Source organism: Electrona antarctica, assembly GCF_951216825.1.
Source record: "Electrona antarctica genome assembly, chromosome: 3".
NCBI classification, from domain to species: Eukaryota; Metazoa; Chordata; class Actinopteri; order Myctophiformes; family Myctophidae; genus Electrona; species Electrona antarctica.
This window is the reverse complement of record NC_136808.1, coordinates 8,095,101-8,113,602: the sequence shown is the minus strand read 5'-3', so window position 1 is coordinate 8,113,602 and position 18,502 is coordinate 8,095,101. Positions and strand designations below refer to the sequence as shown.

General features: G+C 42.8%; 2 protein-coding genes across 2 annotated transcripts in view; both read left to right on the top strand.

Annotated features, from left to right (window-relative positions):
• The window catches only part of epb41l4a (erythrocyte membrane protein band 4.1 like 4A), a 39,185-nt gene extending 28,552 nt beyond the window's left edge, over positions 1-10,633 (top strand). The window contains exons 13-23 of the mRNA XM_079496489.1: positions 440-518; positions 1,325-1,411; positions 1,906-2,016; positions 3,036-3,083; positions 3,229-3,312; positions 4,875-4,994; positions 6,825-6,872; positions 7,025-7,093; positions 7,355-7,465; positions 8,705-8,780; positions 8,964-10,633. Of these exons, the coding sequence (XP_079352615.1) occupies positions 440-518; positions 1,325-1,411; positions 1,906-2,016; positions 3,036-3,083; positions 3,229-3,312; positions 4,875-4,994; positions 6,825-6,872; positions 7,025-7,093; positions 7,355-7,465; positions 8,705-8,780; positions 8,964-9,059 (929 nt within the window). The 3' untranslated portion in view covers positions 9,060-10,633. The remainder of the gene's footprint in view (positions 1-439; positions 519-1,324; positions 1,412-1,905; positions 2,017-3,035; positions 3,084-3,228; positions 3,313-4,874; positions 4,995-6,824; positions 6,873-7,024; positions 7,094-7,354; positions 7,466-8,704; positions 8,781-8,963) is intronic.
• Positions 10,634-13,241: 2,608 nt separating this feature from the next.
• Positions 13,242-15,972, top strand: LOC306919970 (kinesin-like protein KIF18A). The gene is given in 3 exon segments (XM_079496553.1): positions 13,242-13,565; positions 13,567-13,727; positions 13,729-15,972. Coding segments are annotated over 3 exon segments (2,142 nt in total). The 5' UTR covers positions 13,242-13,253; the 3' UTR covers positions 15,398-15,972.
• Positions 15,973-18,502: the final 2,530 nt, after the last annotated feature.

Here is an 18,502-nt window from a genome sequence, read left to right as displayed (position 1 = left end):
ATTCGTGCAATATTTCTAAGATGAAAAAAGGCAATCTTGGTAACATGATTAATGTGTGAATTAAAATTCAATTCAGAATCAATAATGACCCCCAAGTTCTGACACTTTAATGTTATGCTTTAGCTATTGAAAAATAGCAGATCTACAGCAGAGCTTGGCCCGAATATATTCTTTCAGAGCGAACGTTTTTAACTCAAATCTTTGCTTCTGGGGGGGTTCCTGGAACTATTTTTAGATGGGGGTTGGTGACCTATTACATATAATTTTTGGGGTCCTTGACATGAAATATTGAGAACCACTGATATAGAAACATGAGGTTTTTCAGAAAATAATACATTTTAAAAATACTTTTTTAAATTTCGAAATCAGGCCTAAATGGATTAACTCTCTTCTCCCGTGCTCTCCTCCTGTGCCTTGGCTTCTTTCTCTGGTCCATTAGGTCTCACCAATGGGAACAGCTGTACGACGAAGCCAGCCAATACCGACGTAGATGGAACCTCCCCGTCGCCTGCAAAAAGGTGACATCTTTCTATTCTATTATTATGGAATGTATTATTTATGCAGTGACATGTTTTGGGCTACAAGGCTTAAATAATGGTGGTATTCTGACTAGAACTCAGTAGAACATTCAAAGTGTCAGATGAATAAAATAGACGTAACATTGGTGGTGGGGATATGTTAATATATTAATATATCATCATACTATAATCATCATCATCATCATACTATAATCATCATACTATATCATACTATAATCATACTATAATCATACTATAATCATACTATCATCATCATCATACTATAATCATCATCATCATCATCATACTATAATCATCATACTATATCATACTATAATCATACTATAATCATACTATCATCATCATCATCATCATACTATAATCATCATACTATATCATACTATAATCATACTATAATCATACTATAATCATACTATCATCATCATCATACTATAATCATCATCATCATCATCATACTATAATCATCATACTATATCATACTATAATCATACTATAATCATACTATAATCATACTATAATCATACTATCATCATCATCATACTATAATCATCATCATCATCATACTATAATCATCATACTATATCATACTATAATCATACTATAATCATACTATCATCATCATCATACTATAATTCAGTCAATGTCTGTCTGAATGTGTGTCTGTCTGTCAGGCAAGTATTTTTCTTAATGAACGGCAATTAAAGATATTTATGGGGGGGCAATATCTCCCAACGGGTAAGGGCTAGTAATAATAAATAATGGGATGACGATTAATTCTATTACAGTTCCAAGGTGGCCTGCAGGCCAGAGAATGGAGCAGAGGAGCGTCATGGGAAACCCAGTGCACCCTGGGAAGAGAACGCTCCACAGAGGTACACTCAGAGCACTGTGGTTTTTGGCAGCAAATTTCTATTTTAGTTTTAGTCATTATAGTCTCTTGAATAGTTTTATTTTTAGTTTCAGTCACATTTTAGTTACCTGGAATGCTTTAGTGTTAGTCTAGTTTTAGTCGACTAAATATCATAAGGTATTTTGCCGGGCCTTGATGCCGTCGTCATGGCTGTTTTTACACTTGTGACTTTAGCACGACGCGTTGTGAGCTTATTTGTTGACAAACTCGACAGTATATTTAGTCATAGTTTTAGTCATCATGGCTTAGTTTTTATTTCGTTTTTATGTAGTTTTTCAGTGAAAAATGGTATTAACGTATGATGTTATATGGTCTGCCTATAGGCCTTTCCCCAAGTCACGCACATAGGTCTCCTAAAGCATCTGCCTCGTGTGGACGTTTGCAGCACTCATTCAAATTTCCATACTGTCTGTCTGTCTGTCTGTCTGTCTGTCTGTCTGTCTGTCTGTCAATCAGCAGCTTATACAACACAGCCAATGATCGAAACAAGTCCCCCAAGTTCCCGGCATCGAGGGGTCGAACCCACTCGGGGGGCAGTGAAAACAACGAGGCAGGAAAGCGCCAGAGGTACGTAACTCTCAGTAGTACAACAGTCTTGTCAAAACTTGACTATTGTAACTCCCTCCTTACTGGCCTACCGGCATGTGCACTTAAGCCCCTCCAACTGATCCAAAATGCCGCAGCCCGCCTGGTCTTCAACCAGCCAAAATTCTCACACGTCACCCCCCTTCTCCGCTCCCTCCATTTGCTCCCGGTCGCTGCCCGCACAGAATACAAAACTCTGATGCTGGCATTCAAAGCAACCAAAGGCATGGCCCCCCCATATCTCACAAGTATGATCGTACCCTACAAACCCTCCCGCGCACTCAGATCAGCCAACGCAGGGAAGCTGGAGGTACCTTCACTAAAAACGCCGGGACAACGCTCCACACGTCCCAAACTCTTCTCCCTTCTGGCTCCAAAACTATGGAATGCACTTCCCATCACAGTCAGAACTGCAGCCTCACTCCCAATCTTCCGCCGTAGTCTGAAAACCCACCTCTTCAGACTCCACCATGGCCCGTAGCACTTGCCCTAGCCTAGCCCCTTAGATAGCACATTATGTAGACTTAGATAGTATTTTAAACAGACTTATAGCTTGTTACGTAGACAGCTCTAGAATTGCACTTTATGTAGTCATAGCACTTTATGTAGTCATAGCACTTTATAGTACACATAATATATTATATAGTATAGTATGTATAGTTTACATAGATACTCCACTGTTACGTTCTTAGTTTACGCATGATTCATGATAACTACTTTTTATATATGTGATGTATGCCATGCTTTTGTTATTGCTTAATGTAAGTCGCTCTGGATTAAGAGCATCTGCTAAAGGCCTAAATTGTAAATTGTAAATTGTAGTACAGCACACAAACATAATACATTATGAGAACAACAGATTTATATTTAATAGAAAAAGTTACTCTAATCTAATCAATAGGGATTTGTGATCCGACCGTAATGTAACACTTTTGTTAAGTGAAATAAATGTCTATTCTTGTGTGACTTTAAACTAACTGATGGTGTGTTGCTGTTCTCAGGAAAGGCCAAGTGGCCACTGACCAACAGAATAAACAGTACAGGAGAAGGTGAGTAGAACACATTTATAACTAAATCCCAAAACCTTGTATTGAAAGTGGGCCAAATGTCAGTTCTAACAGAATGAATTCCATGAGGTTTACTCTCTCTCAGTACCATCTCTGTCTCTGTTACCCCACGGAAATCACAACCTAGATCTCGGTCCCGCGGCAACACGAGCAGTGGTAGTGAATCCGAAAACTCTGCAAACGTCAGAGAACACCGCAAGAAGAAAAACAGGTCTGTTTATCCATCCGTCTATCCATCTTTATATGTATTTGCTGCCCCCAAAGTTGTGGGGCACCAATCAGGGCCCAGTATGCAAATATGGGGCACAGGAGCAGGTTTATCACCAGAGGCATTTGCTGCCAGACTAATATCTACGTAGTGATAGTCTGACCATGCCAGGCTAACACACAGATGCCTAGTCATGTTTAACCCATTGAGACCTGGAACGCATCCATGTCACGTTAGCGTTTAACCACATTAACCATTAACCCATTTTGGGCGGGAACCCCTTTTGGTGTTTTAAACATTATGTTATAATTTAGCTATTGAAAAATAGCAGATCTACAAGCTCATAGCGCGCCACCGAGTGGCGCGCTATGAACTTGTAGGTCTGCTATTTTTGAAAAATCGTTAAAATGTGCCTCAAATCTTTCCGAAAATTGTCATGATTTAGAAAACTTTTTTTTAAAAATTTTGACGTCAGGCCTGAATGGGTTAATATTTGAGTCTCATCTCTGTCAGGCTGACGGCCAGGGACAGAGATGATGTTTCATACCCCTGTGTTTGGGGTACACTGGGCCTGCTATGTGGGCCAATAGGAAGTCACTGGGCCTGCTATGTGGGCCAATAGGAAGTCACTGGGCCTGCTGTGTGGATGTCTGGAGCTAATCAAGACAACCACCAGACCAATCAGTGGCAAATGTCTTGTGAACACTGCCTGTAGGACACAGAAGTGGAACGTTCTTTTTGTAATGGATGATGGCTCTGATCAGACTGAAACCATGCCCAAATTTGGAGTCATACGTCATAGATAAGATCATTAATTCCGTAGGCGACTGACTGGCGTCACAGGATGGCCACATGAAGTCCGACGTCCACTTGAAGCCGTTCCCGTTGCCGTTGCCGTTCCCGCGGAAATCTACTAGGGATCCACTTGATTGTTTTCTAGCATAGACGGACATAGTGGGAGACAGTCAGAGTTGCCTTCATGAGGAAAGGAATGGCAGAATTAGCACTATCAGAGTTATCATTATTATGGGTAGACATGTGTACTAGAAGTACAGTAGTAGTAATTTGATCAGGAGGAGTAGTAAGTAGCAATAGTGTTGACAGTAGTAGTATATTCATACATTCCTGTTTGCGTCCCCGACCGGATTGAGGTTGGTGAGGGGTGCGTTAACACGACCGGAATGAGGTTGGTGAGGGGTGCGTTAACACGACCGGAATGAGGTTGGTGAGGGGTGCGTTAACACGACCGGATTAAGGTTGGTGAGGGGTGCGTTAAAACGACCGGATTAAGGTTGGTGAGGGGTGTGTTAAAACGACCGGATTAAGGTTGGTGAGGGGTGCGTTAAAACGACCGGATTAAGGTTGGTGAGGGGTGTGTTAAAACGACCGGATTAACGTTGGTGAGTTAAGGGTTGGGAGAGGGTTAAGGTTAGGTTTTAGGTGTGCTGCCCCGTGGGAGGTTAGGGTGAGGGTTTGAGATAGGTTGTAGGACTAATGACTGGTCTAACCAATGACTAGTCTAAACTAAGTACTGCACCCCCCCCCCCCCCCCCCCCCCCCCCCAGGTGTCGTCAGGGTAACGAGCTCATTGACTCCGCCCCTCAATGGGAGGCGGTCCAGAGGCGTCAGAAGGACAAAGGCCAGAGCGACCCCAACCAACGACGCTCTCGACATCGCTCCAGATCGTAAGTAGTAGTATGAGACAGTGTTGTTTTTGGCAGGCAGCAAATTTTGATTTTAGTTTTCAGTCATAGGGCAGTTTTATGCGTGTCTTAAGTACCAGGTCTTATTACTTAACTTAAGACCTGGAGGCGTGATCAATGCCATTTGGCTATTCTGAGTGGCCAAACAGCATTGACCACGCCTCCAGGTCTTAAGTTAAGTCATAATACCTGGTACTTAAGACACGCATAATACTGCCCATAGTCTTTTGAATAGTTTTAATTTAGTTTTTAGTCACATTTTAGTCACCTGGAATGTCTTAGTGTTGTAGTCGACTAAACGTCATAAGATTTTAGTCGACTAAATCTACGGTTGATTTACTCGACCAAAATGTATTTTGGCGGGCCTTGATGCTGTCATAATGGCTGATTTTACACTTGGTTGAAAATAGCAGATCTACAAGCTCTACGAGCTTGATCTGCTATTTTCAACCAAGTGTAAAATGACTTATTCTGGATCTCTTGTCCACTAGTCCCTTCCTAACATTTTAGTCTAGTTTTTATTTGTTGAAGAAATTGTCAATTAGTTATATACATTCTGTACCACTATGTCTACACACTGTACATCTAGACTTGGATATAATGTTCAGTGGACTCGCTGCACAGGTAACAGGTACGGTCGCCCCTTTTCCATCTCGCCCCACTACTCTACCTACCTAGCTGTAAATAACAACATAATTATGATAATTCATGTTGGTGATTATATAAAAGGTATTATCATATTCATTTATCATTGTTAAGTTCACTCTGTATATCCACGGGCATAATAGCATGATGATGCCATTACAAAACATGGGCTACATGGAAGAAATGTGTTTAATAAAACGAAATTAACTGCTAGAAGGCTGCTAATCTGCTATCTGCTAAGCTGCTGAAAGTAATTCTACAATGTCCCCTCTGATGGTGGGAACTTGCATGCTTACAGTAGCTGCTCGCTCGGGCAGTGCACACCAGTGTTTTCATCAACATCGACTAAATCTAAGATGAAAAATGTGCGTCGACTACCCTTTTCCACTGACAAAATTACATGAAAACTAAGCTATGACGATTTAAACTAAGACTAAATATACTGACGATTTCGTCAACAAATAAAAACTAGACTAAAATATTAGAAAGGGACTATTTTCAGCAAGTGTAAAATCAGTCATTACGAGGGCATCAAGGCCCACCAAAAATACATTTTAGTCGACTAAATCAACTGTAGATTTAGTCGACTAAAATCTTATGATATTTAGTCGACTAAAAACATTCCAGGTGACTAAAATGTAACTGAAACAAAATGAAAACTATTGAAGAGAGTATGACTAAAACTAAAATCTAAATTTGCTGCCAAAAAACACAACACTGCATGGTGCACACTTCACCAACCTCAAAGCCCTGCTGTCGTCACGCCCGCCTTGTCATGCATGTAAAACCATGCAGTTTGGACTGAAACTAAACAAACATCCCGTCCTCCAGAGCATCCGATCTAGCACTAACCGCCTCACAGCAGTCTGACAGACTGCTCTGCTCTCTGGTGGGTGGGTGTCACTGTGCTTATTTACATTTTGATAGACATTTCCCAGTCTGCAGGGAAAGCTAAACATCTCCGATGTTTCTACATTTACCCTGACATACATACCCTGGGGATTTATGCTCCACTGGCATCGGAGTCGTATTTGGTTTTGAGTCAGTCATGCACCAACATATCTGTTTTATTTGTTTTATTCCAGCATCAGAGACAAACTTGGTCGTGTGTGTCTTGCTGTAGAATTGGGCTAAACAGCCTCTACTGTATGTTCTGTTTCTTCACAGGAGAAGTCCTGACGTTCAAGCTAAAGAACTGCTATGGAAACACATCCAGTGAGTTCATTCAAGACAACTAATGTTACCTACTAGTCTAGTGAAGAGAGTTTCTGATAGTCAGTGGTTACAACAACTTTGTGTGTGTGTGTGTATGTGTGTGTGTGTGTGTGTGTGTGTGTGTGTGCGTGTGCTTGTGCGTGCGCGTGCAGGAAAGATCTGGTGGATACAGCAGGCCTCTCTGAAGACCAGTTAAAAGAGATTCCTTACACTAAAGTGGAGTGAGTAATCATCGTTATGCTGTAAATACATACATTCATGCATACTGTATGAATTGTATGTACATGTCAATACTATTATACATACAGTACACAGGCATGCATATCCAAGTTCTACTGTTTAACTGTGTGTGTGTGTGTGTGTGTGTGTGTGTGTGTGTGTGTGTGTGTGTGTGTGTGTGTGTATATATATATATATATATATATATACATAATTCCAGTAAATGGATATGTGAATTAAACTGTCCCTCCTCTCTCCGTTAGAACTCAGGGTGATCCAGTCAGAGTTCGACATTCCCATTCTCCCAGAAGTTTCCGACAGTTCCGTCGATCTCACTGCTCGGACGGAGAGCGATCCGTACTCTCTGAAGTGAAGTAAGACGAAGCCTATGCTGAGTTGTGTCAATCGATCAAAACGTCAATTTGGGGTTCCTCGTCAGTAGGTCGGCTATCAGGCAGCTAATCGATTCATCGTCAATTTAGTGTGTGGGTACCATGAACAGCATACTGTACAAGAAAAGTAATTTTGACCTTGCCCTTGATTACGAGCTTGACATTTCACCTTTTCAACCAAAAAGTTAGTGTTTTAACTAAGCATTATGTTATACTTTAGCTATTGAAAAATAGCAGATGTACTCACAAGCTCACGAGCTTGTAGGTCTGCTATTTTTTAAAAATCGTGAAAATGTGGCACACATCTTTGAATATATATATTCTTTCAGAAGACTTTTTATTTATTTCGATGTCAGGCCTAAATGGGTTAATCATCTATTCAGGGCAGCATACTATCATTCCCACCAAGATGAATGGAAATCCATTCTCTGAATATTTTGCTGGCAGACAGACCGAGTCGATTCTACCCTGCTTGTATTTCTATGGGCAGCAGGTTAATAACTTGTATTGCTATATGGGCAGCAGGGTAATACCTTGTATTGCTATGGGCAGCAGGGTAATAACTTGTATTGCTATATGGGCAGCAGGGTAATACCTTGTATTGCTATGGGCAGCAGGGTAATAACTTGTATTGCTATGGGCAGCAGGGTAATAACTTGTATTGCTATATGGGCAGCAGGGTAATACCTTGTATTGCTATGGGCAGCAGGGTAATAACTTGTATTGCTATATGGGCAGCAGGGTAATACCTTGTATTGCTATGGGCAGCAGGGTAATAACTTGTATTGCTATATGGGCAGCAGGGTAATAACTTGTATTGCTATGGGCAGCAGGGTAATAACTTGTATTGCTATGGGCAGCAGGGTAATAACTTGTATTGCTATATGGGCAGCAGGGTAATAACTTGTATTGCTATGGGCAGCAGGGTAATAACTTGTATTGCTATATGGGCAGCAGGGTAATAACTTGCATTGCTATGGGCAGCAGGGTAATAACTTGTATTGCTATGGGCAGCAGGGTAATACCTTGTATTGCTATATGGGCAGCAGGGTAATAACTTGTATTGCTATATGGGCAGCAGGGTAATACCTTGTATTGCTATGGGCAGCAGGGTAATACCTTGTATTGCTATATGGGCAGCAGGGTAATACCTTGTATTGCTATGGGCAGAAGGGTAAATAACGGAAGTGATTCCATATCTTCTTCTTGTCTTCTCCTCAGTGCAAGGACAGACCTCGTCCCTCCCCTCCCTGTGACTCGGACCGCCGACACCCCTGGTTCTTCTGCCCCTTCACAGGTTGGTCTCCACACTGTCACAATAGTCCGGCAGCCGACAAGCTTATTTAGTTTAAAGTGGGAACTTTGGTATATAGTCTTTTTTATTGGCCTAAAATATTGTCTATATACAATTATACATACTCGTGGCCTCTCGTCTATTCCGTCCATAAACTATAACATTGTGTTTGTTATATATCCACAGAAGAAGCAGACCTCCAGAGAACAGCTGGCAGAACTTTCAGAGGTCAACGTTAACAGCGGTGTAAAAGTCATCAAGACTAGCCCATCCGGCTACTGAATACAAATGACCACATGGAGCACACCGTGGTTTGGTGGAATGGGACACAGTTAGAAAACTGGAGGAGGGTCTAATTTCCTTGCAGCTGCCAACGTGTTCATCCCTTCTGAGATGTCCCTTACTTGCTTTGAGGGTGGTACTGCAAATGCACTCCGACCCTTCTGTTGAAATGGGTTCATGTACTGTATTTATGGAATACAATACACTATAAGAAAATCACAATCTTGCTCACACTGTGTGGATTATAGTGTTTGAAGCATTCCAGTATTGCTGGACCTTTTGTGTGACACAAAATGCTGTTTTATCTGGTATAAGAACATGGCAACTAAATTATGACTGCACAGAGAGTTTATTTTTAATCTCAAACAGTAATGTAATCTATGTCATTTTAACACCCCCTGCCATTGTTTTGTGTCCAGTGTGTGTGTGTCTGTCTGTTGGTGTGTTTGTTGGCTTGCAATGCTGCGTTATTTCCAATTTCAAAGTTGGTCAGTGGAGCCTAGGTTACCTTATTACATTTGGGGAATAACTGGTTTAGGTTCAAAGCTTTAAAAAAAAGAAAGACAAAAGCCTATACTAAAAACTAAGACCAAGTTTCTGAGCTATAAGCCTGACTAATTTATAGCGTTAGACATTTTGGTGATCAAGGTCACGATAAAATGTTTCCACTTTAAAAAAATGGTTAAAAGAGGTATATACTGCTACTATTATCAACAGTAGGAAGTCCTACATTTCTTATTTTGGCAACACGATCTTTGACCTTGAGCAAACTTAAAAGGTCACACCCAAGGTCACCGCCTGATCTGGTCAAAGGGGTTTGTTGTGCCACAGTGGCATGATCTGCCAATTGTTTCTACAGTAGAAACGTAGAGAAACATGTACGTTCTGTAACTAATGAGCAAAAAGAGCAAAGTTAAGAAAGTGAACACTGGAAACGGTTACTGATATAAATATTACTCCTGCAGTGAAAACAATCTGACATTATTAGGCTGTTCAAATAGTACAGTATGTGTAGTCTTAACCCATTTAGGCCTGACCTCAAAATTTGAAAAAAATCTAAAAAAAAATAGCAGACCTACAAACTCGTAGCGCGCCACTCGGTGGCGCGCTATGAGCTTGTAGATCTGCTATTTTTCAATAGCTAAATTATAACATGTTTAAAACACCAAAAGGGGTTCCCGCCCAAAATGGGTTAAGATAAAGGTTGCATTCTGGAATAACTACTGATCATATTCTTAAAATAATGAATGACTGTCATCATGTACACTTTGGAATATGCCATTATCCCAATTTCATATGATGAAAATTACATTATTTTGAGGATACTGCTACTGCTACCATCATATCTAATGACTTGACTGTATTTTTGAAGTTCTTATTCAAGCGCCGATATTGGTTTATGTCATTTTGTCACTAAGTACTGTATACACTACTGTACAAAAATAATATTGTGGAATGATGCATTAGCCATATTAGTCTCTGTAATTCAAGTGTTGTTTTGTTAAGTGCACAACTAGGCTATAGCATGATGCACTTTAACAGCTTCTTAAACTCTGCTTCAGTTGACTGGAGGATCCCAATGTAAACAAGCCATGTGTTTGTCTGGGTATTTCAATCCTCTTAGCAGACCTTGTATTGAACTGTGCTTTCCTTGAATTGTGCTTTATACTCTACAAACTGTTAATAAAATGTTCAATCAATCAATCAATCGACACTAGCCAGCATGGTTCTCGCAGAGGTCAGGAAGAAGTGTTCAAAAGCCGACTGCATGATTCTGTGATGCGTCAAGAGACACGACACAGGTTTAAGGTGCTCAATATTTCATGTCAAGGACCGCATCAATTATATGTAATTGGCCGCCGACCCCCATCTGAAAATATGTTGTTCCAGGGACCCCCCCTCCCCCCCCCAGAAGCAAAGATTTGAGTAAAAAACGTTAGCTCTGAAAGAATACATTCAAAGATTTGCGCCACATTTTCACGATTTTTCAAAAAATAGCAGATCTACAAGCTATGAGCTTGTAGATCTGCTATTTTTCAAAAGCTATAGTATAACATAATGCTTAAAACACCAAAAGGGGTTCCCGACCGTTCAGAATGAGTTAAAACATCTTTCTGATGCTGGCTACACTGCTGACAATAATAGTTAGCCAGTGTTATGATGGTGCTTCGGTGATGAGTGGAGTACGATGGTGGTGTCCCAAGCACTACTTCAAAAGAAGGTGGATAGATATGTTCCATATATTCACTGTTACACGTACTGTACAACCACTAGTGTACCACCAGTTGCATTTAGTGGTTGTACAATGTACAGTACATGCTAGGCAGGGTGTACCAACGTTTTTTGGCCTCTGTAATTCCCTGTATTTCCATCACCACTACAGTATGCGTCAGAAAGGTATGATGGTCCTCATCTCGGACGAGAACATTTGCTGGAGAAATTAACTAGTCCTACATACTGTAATAAATGTGAGTTCTATCGTCCCACAACTGTAGGGGTAAACATCAGCCCTGGAAGCACCACAGACAACGATGTACAAATGAGCGACCTTTATTATAATGCTCAACAAGTACATAGAAATAGTATAGTATGCAGAAGTATGAATTACAGTATATTACCATTAACACCACCAGTAAAACCAGGTATAAACTACAGGCCTATATAAATACAATGTCTCTTAAATAATCAGTGCAACATACAGGAAATACACAATACAATGTCTCTTAAAATAATCAGTGCATCCATGCCGGCAATACACGATACAATGTCTCTTTATTCGGGTACTTAACTCGCCGTGGTGGCGGACCCTCCCCCGGGGTCTTTGCTTGTGACGCCGTCCAACTCCCCGGGGAGCTGCGTGTCGGACGACGTGACGTGCGGACAGTTAACCAGTCCTTCTCAGATCGCAGTACTGCGGAGGAGCAATGTGAGCACACACTCTCTAAGCCCCCTCTATCTAACTACAGGAGACCGCAGGTGTAGTCTCCCCTCCTGCTGACTTAAGACAACTAGCTCCCCCTCACTACCCGTCTTCACCGCCGGCAAGACTAATACTTGCGAACGGCCACCTCCCGCACCCAGAGTGCCGCTTCACAAGAAGTGTCACTTTTATACTGGCGTCCTATAGTCACCACCTGAATTCAATCACTGTCCCCGTTCGTTTACCACGCCTGCCTGCGTGGCGTCATTGATGAGTCCGTGTTCACACGCACGCACATCACACTTCTCCCCTTCTTGAAGAAAGGGACTCGTCCCCGAGTCTATAAGGACATCTCGTAGTCTCGTGACCAGACGGCTGGTTTCCGCTGACGAGCTGGACGTCCTCCCCTTACCGTTGGCACCCCTATGGCGTCTTGTTGCCACCGCTCAGGACGGGACGCTGACAGATCCAAGGGCTGGGTCGATTCCGCTGCTGCGGGGCCTTCTGGCCCGTTGGCCTTCTGCGACCCAGCTGATGAGCTCTGCTGGCGTGCAGAACATCCCTCCGACGTCGCTGCAGCTTGGTGGCCCGATTGTCCAAGACCAGCCACAGGCCTGTCCGAGGGAAGGGTTACTTCAGAGGCTGCTGAATCTACTGATGGCCCTCCTTGTTCTCCGGTGACATCTGAGACAGTCTCCAGGTCCCGCTGCAATACCGGTGTCATCACTCCTGCTGACGGGGTCCTCTGTTGCCGTTGACCACCCTCGGTCGCCCCTGCCGGCGCTGTCCTCACCTCCGCGGGGACATCACGGCGGGCCGGACGAAGCTGGACCCAACTGGAACAACCTGGAACCTCCGACTGCTGCCGTTGTTCTGGCGGAGTAGGGCAGACCCTCCGTCCATCTCCCATGGATGTCTCATTCTCTGTTGACTCAGATGGCACTGGCAAGGAAGAAGTACAGGGTTTGAGTCTGTTGAAATGCACAACGGTTTCTGAGCCTCCCTCCATTGGCACTAGCCTGTAGAGGACATCAGTCACCCTTTCTGCCACTCTAAAGGGGCCTTTATACCGTCTCTGTAGTTTGGGACACAGACCACGCTTTTTAGCCTTGTTCCTCACCCAAACTAGTTCGCCCTCCGAATAGTATTGGAATTTGGCCTTTGATGTTGTTCCGCATTTTAAGCTCTTGCTAGCACGGACTTCAAACTACATTTCTAATGATCCCCAGTTTTTGATAAAGAGCATTTGCTCAACATCACTACAGAGAGACATCATGTCAAGAGAGGTATGCAGTCATGTGAATGTGGTTGTTAGAGTGAGGCCAGAGAATGACAATGAGAAGCAGCGTGACAACTTCAGGAACGTGGTCCAGGTTGTGGACAATCACATGCTGATATTTGATCCCAAGCAACAGGAGGATATCTTGTGTTTTGGGTCAAAACGTGTAAGAAACAGGGACATGAACAAGAGGCCAAACAAAGACCTCAAGTTTGTGTTTGATCATGTATTTGGAGAGGACTCTATCCAAGTGGACATCTTTGAGAACACTACGAAAACAGTTCTCGATGGAGTCTTGGCTGGGTTTAAACAGCACAGTGTTTGCCTATGGTGCCACTGGAGCAGGCAAAACGCATACGATGTTAGGCTCACCAGATGAACCGGGGGTTATGTACCGCACTATGAAGGAGCTGTTCATGCGCATGGAGTCACTCAAGGAGGAGAAAGACTTTGATATTTCATTCTCATATCGAGGTTTACAATGAGCAGATCAGAGACTTGTTGGCTAATGTTGGCCCCCTGGCAGTGAGGGAGGACATGAGTAAAGGAGTCGTGGTGACAGGCCTCACATTGCATCGGCCCAAGTCTGCAGACCACATTCTTGAGGCTTTGGAATACGGCAATCAAAACAGGAAACAGCATCCAACTGATATGAATGCCAACTCTTCTCGCTCCCATGCTGTATTTCAGATTTACTTGAAGCAGAAGGACAAGACTGCCAGCCTCAATCCTAATGCCTGTGTGGCCAAAATGAGCCTGATAGACCTGGCGGGCTCAGAGAGAGCCAGCGCCACCAATTGCAAAGGAGCACGTTTCCGTGAAGGCGCAAACATCAACAAGTCACTTCTCGCTCTAGGGAATGTTATCAATGCTCTTGCTGATCCCAAGCGTAAGAAGTCTGCTCACATACCATACAGAGACAGCAAGCTGACACGACTTCTTAAAGACTCCTTGGGAGGCAACTGCAGGACAGTCATGATCGCCAATATCAGCCCCTCGTCCGTGTCATATGACGACACCCTTAACACATTGAAGTATGCTAACAGGGCCAAGGAGATAAAGACCTCGCTGAAGAGCAATGTTGTCACCTTGGACAGTCACATTGGCCAGTATGCATTCATATGTGAAAAACAGCGACAAGAGATTGCAGAGTTGAAGCAGAAGCTGAAAGCTTATGAGAACAACAAGAAGGAAATCTCTTTGCCTGGGGATTCTAACATGATCGCCTCTCAGAAACAAGCAGAGTTTAAAAAGGTGTCCGAATCTTTGCAGACAATTTTCTCCAGCCGGGCCCAGGTCAGGAGTGAACAGCTGGATTTGGAGAGACAACTGAAGGAGAATGAGCTGCGCCAGCGCCACAGTGAGGAGAACAACCTGCAGATCCAATTCTTCTGTGGCAGAGAAAAGACTGAGAAGGCCACCTGTAAACATGAGCGCAGGATGGCCGCTTTGCTCACAAAGAAACAGCACATACACAAGCGTATGGAGGAGTCAGAAAGACGGTTCCTGGAGAATGACGGCTGCCTTCATCGGGTAGAGAATGAGATGAAGCTGCTGGGGCCGGATGCCCAGCCCCCAGAGGTCCTCAAGAAAGACCTCCATATCCACAGACTGCAGCTGCAAGTAAATGACCTAACAAAACACATTGAGCAGATGATCCAGCTCACCGTGCTTCAGGATCGGGAGAACAAGCGTATACAGAAAATGGTGAACATCTTGTTGCCCACTTACAGCCGACAATACTGTGCTCTGCATGGAGCTGCGCTTATCACACCAGCAGATGAAGTGGAAAACCGTGAGATAGAGCAACTGGTGTTGAAAGAGAGAGGTGTGGTGTGGGCAGACCAGGGAGGTGTGCAGAATGCGATAGGAGAGCAAACTATGGAAGAACTACCCAAGATGGACGAGGCAGGGCAGTTCACGTTCTGCCAGGATCTAGCACCTGTCCTGACTTTCTCCCACCTGCTTTACCACCAGAACAGCCCCTGCAGTGCAGAGAGCCATAATAAAAGAATGTCACTCAGCCACGCCTCATCATCCAAAGGAGATCATACCATTGGGATGAATGACGACGCCCCTTCAAGGAAGCCCACCCGAAGAAATCTTGCTGTGTCAATCCCACCACTGCCACCAGTGTAATAAATGTGAGTTCTATCATCCCACAACTGTAGGGGTAAACATCAGCCCTGGAAGCACCACAGACAACGATGTACAAATGAGCGACCTTTATTATAATGCTCAACAAGTACATAGAAATAGTATAGTATGCAGAAGTATGAATTACAGTAGCCGCAATTTGCAACTCTAGATTTTTTTATAATGGGATGAATCTAGAGTTGCAATACCCTCCATTGACTCCCCACTCATCATTTTGCGTTTGCGATCTGCTTGTCTTAAACAACGTTAAACTCACCAACATTGCAGCTGTAGTCCAAGCTTGAATTATTCTCTTTCAATCTGCAAAGCTTGTTTTTCATAAAAATCCCCCGTAGACATGTTATGAGCTACTTTCTGTCAAGAAATTCTGTGCAAGTGATTATTTTTCTAAGTGCTGGAGTTTGGAAGCGCTCGTCGTAAGTCACTGAACGTCCCTGCATGCATCTGTTTCGCATTTGCACATAATGCAGGAGGCAGCAGCGCGACCCCTTAATACAAACGAGCGCTTCCAAACTCCAACATTTCTTCTTCTTGACAGAAAGTAGCTCATAACATGTCTACGGGGGATTTTTATGAAAAACAAGCTTTGCAGATTGAAAGAGAATAATTCAAGCTTGGACTACAGCTGCAATGTTGGTGAGTTTAACTTCGTTTAAGACAAGCAGATCGCAAACGCAAAATGATGAGTGGGGAGTCAATGGAGGGTATTGCAACTCTAGATTCATCCCATTATAAAATAAATCTAGAGTTGCAAATTGCGGCTAGAATTACAGTATATTACCATTAACACCACCAGTAAAACCAGGTATAAACTACAGGCCTATATAAATACAATGTCTCTTAAATAATCAGTGCATCCATGCCGGCAATACACGATACAATGTCTCTTTATTCGGGTACTTAACTCGCCGTGGTGGCGGACCCTCCCCCGGGGTCTTTGCTTGTGACGCCGTCCAACTCCCCGGGGAGCTGCGTGTCGGACGACGTGACGTGCGGACAGTTAACCAGTCCTTCTCAGATCGCAGTACTGCGGAGGAGCAATGTGAGCACACACTCTCTAAGCCCCCTCTATCTAACTACAGGAGACCGCAAGTGTAGTCTCCCCTCCTGCTGACTTAAGTCAACTAGCTCCCCCTCACTACCTGTCTTCACCGCCGGCAAGACTAATACTTGCGAACGGCCACCTCCCGCACCCAGAGTGCCGCTTCACAAGACGTGGGCTCCAACGACGCACAAACGTCTAAGTGTCACTTTTATACTGGCGTCCTATAGTCACCACCTGAATTCAATCACTGTCCCCGTTTGTTTACCACGCCTGCCTGCGTGGCGTCATTGATGAGTCCGTGTTCACACGCACGCACATCACAATACTTACACCTAGAAACCCCATTCAAGCCTATTTAGGTTCATCTTACGGTGGACATGTTTGCCTGAAAAGGGATCTTTGAAATATTTCAAATATAGTGCTTTCAAATTTGAGAAATTCAGAATGGGGCTCACTGGCAGATATTGGCACAAGCACTTTCACCTAGAAACTCCATTCACACTTTTTATAATTCAGCTTACTGTGGAGACACATGCTGGAACCTTTTACTTTGAAATGTTTTGTAGTTTCTGAGTTATTTAACTTAAACGCCCAATGCATTCCCAATGGCAATAGCACAAACTTTGGCATGCTACTAGTCCTACATACTTACACCTAGAAACCCCATTCAAACCTATTTAGGTTCATCTTACGGTGGACATGTTTTCCTGAAAAGGAATCTTTGAAATGTTTCATAGTTTTAGAAATATAGTGCTTTCAAATTTGAGAATTTCAGAATGGGGCTCAATGGCAGATATTGGCACGTCAAAAAAGCACTTTCACCTAGAAACTCCATTCACACTTTTTATAATTCAGCTTACTGTGGAGACACATGCTGGAACTTTTTACTTTGAAATGTTTTGTAGTTTCCTAGTTATTTAACTTAAACGCCCAATGCATTCCCAATGGCATTAGCACAAACTTTGGCATGCTACTTTTCCTACATACTTACACCTAGAAACCCCATTCAAGCCTATTTAGGTTCATCTTACGGTGGACATGTTTGCCTGAAAAGGAATCTTTGAAATGTTTCATCGTGTTAGAAATATAGTGCTTTTAAATTTGAGACATTTACAATGGGGCCCAATGGCAGATATTGGCACGTCAAAAAAGCACTTTCACCTAGAAACTCCATTCACACTTTTTATAATTCAGCTTACTGTGGAGACACATGCTGGAACTTTTTACTTTGAAATGTTTTGTAGTTTCTGAGTTATTTAACTTAAACACCCAATGCATTCCCAATGGCAATAGCACAAACTTTGGCATGCTACTAGTCCTACATACTTACACCTAGAAACCCCATTCAAACCTATTTAGGTTCATCTTACGGTGGACATGTTTGCCTGAAAAGGAATCTTTGAAATGTTTCATCGTGTTAGAAATATAGTGCTTTCAAATTTGAGACATTTACAATGGGGCTCACTGGCAGATATTGGCACGTCAAAAAAGCACTTTCACCTAGAAACTCCATTCACACTTTTTATAATTCAGCTTACTGTGGAGACACATGCTGGAACTTTTTACTTTGAAATGTTTTGTAGTTTCTGAGTTATTTAACTTAAACGCCCAATGCATTCCCAATGGCAATAGCACAAACTTTGGCATGCTACTAGTCCTACATACTTACACCTAGAAACCCCATTCAAACCTATTTAGGTTCATCTTACGGTGGACATGTTTGCCTGAAAAGGAATCTTTGAAATGTTTCATCGTGTTAGAAATATAGTGCTTTCAAATTTGAGACATTTACAATGGGGCTCACTGGCAGATATTGGCACGTCAAAAAAGCACTTTCACCTAGAAACTCCATTCACACTTTTTATAATTCAGCTTACTGTGGAGACACATGCTGGAACGTTTTACTTTGAAATGTTTTGTAGTTTCGGAGTTATTTAACTTAAACGCCCAATGCATTCCCAATGGCATTAGCACAAACTTTGGCATGTTACTAGTCCTACATACTTACACCTAGAAACCCCATTCAAGCCTATTTAGGTTCA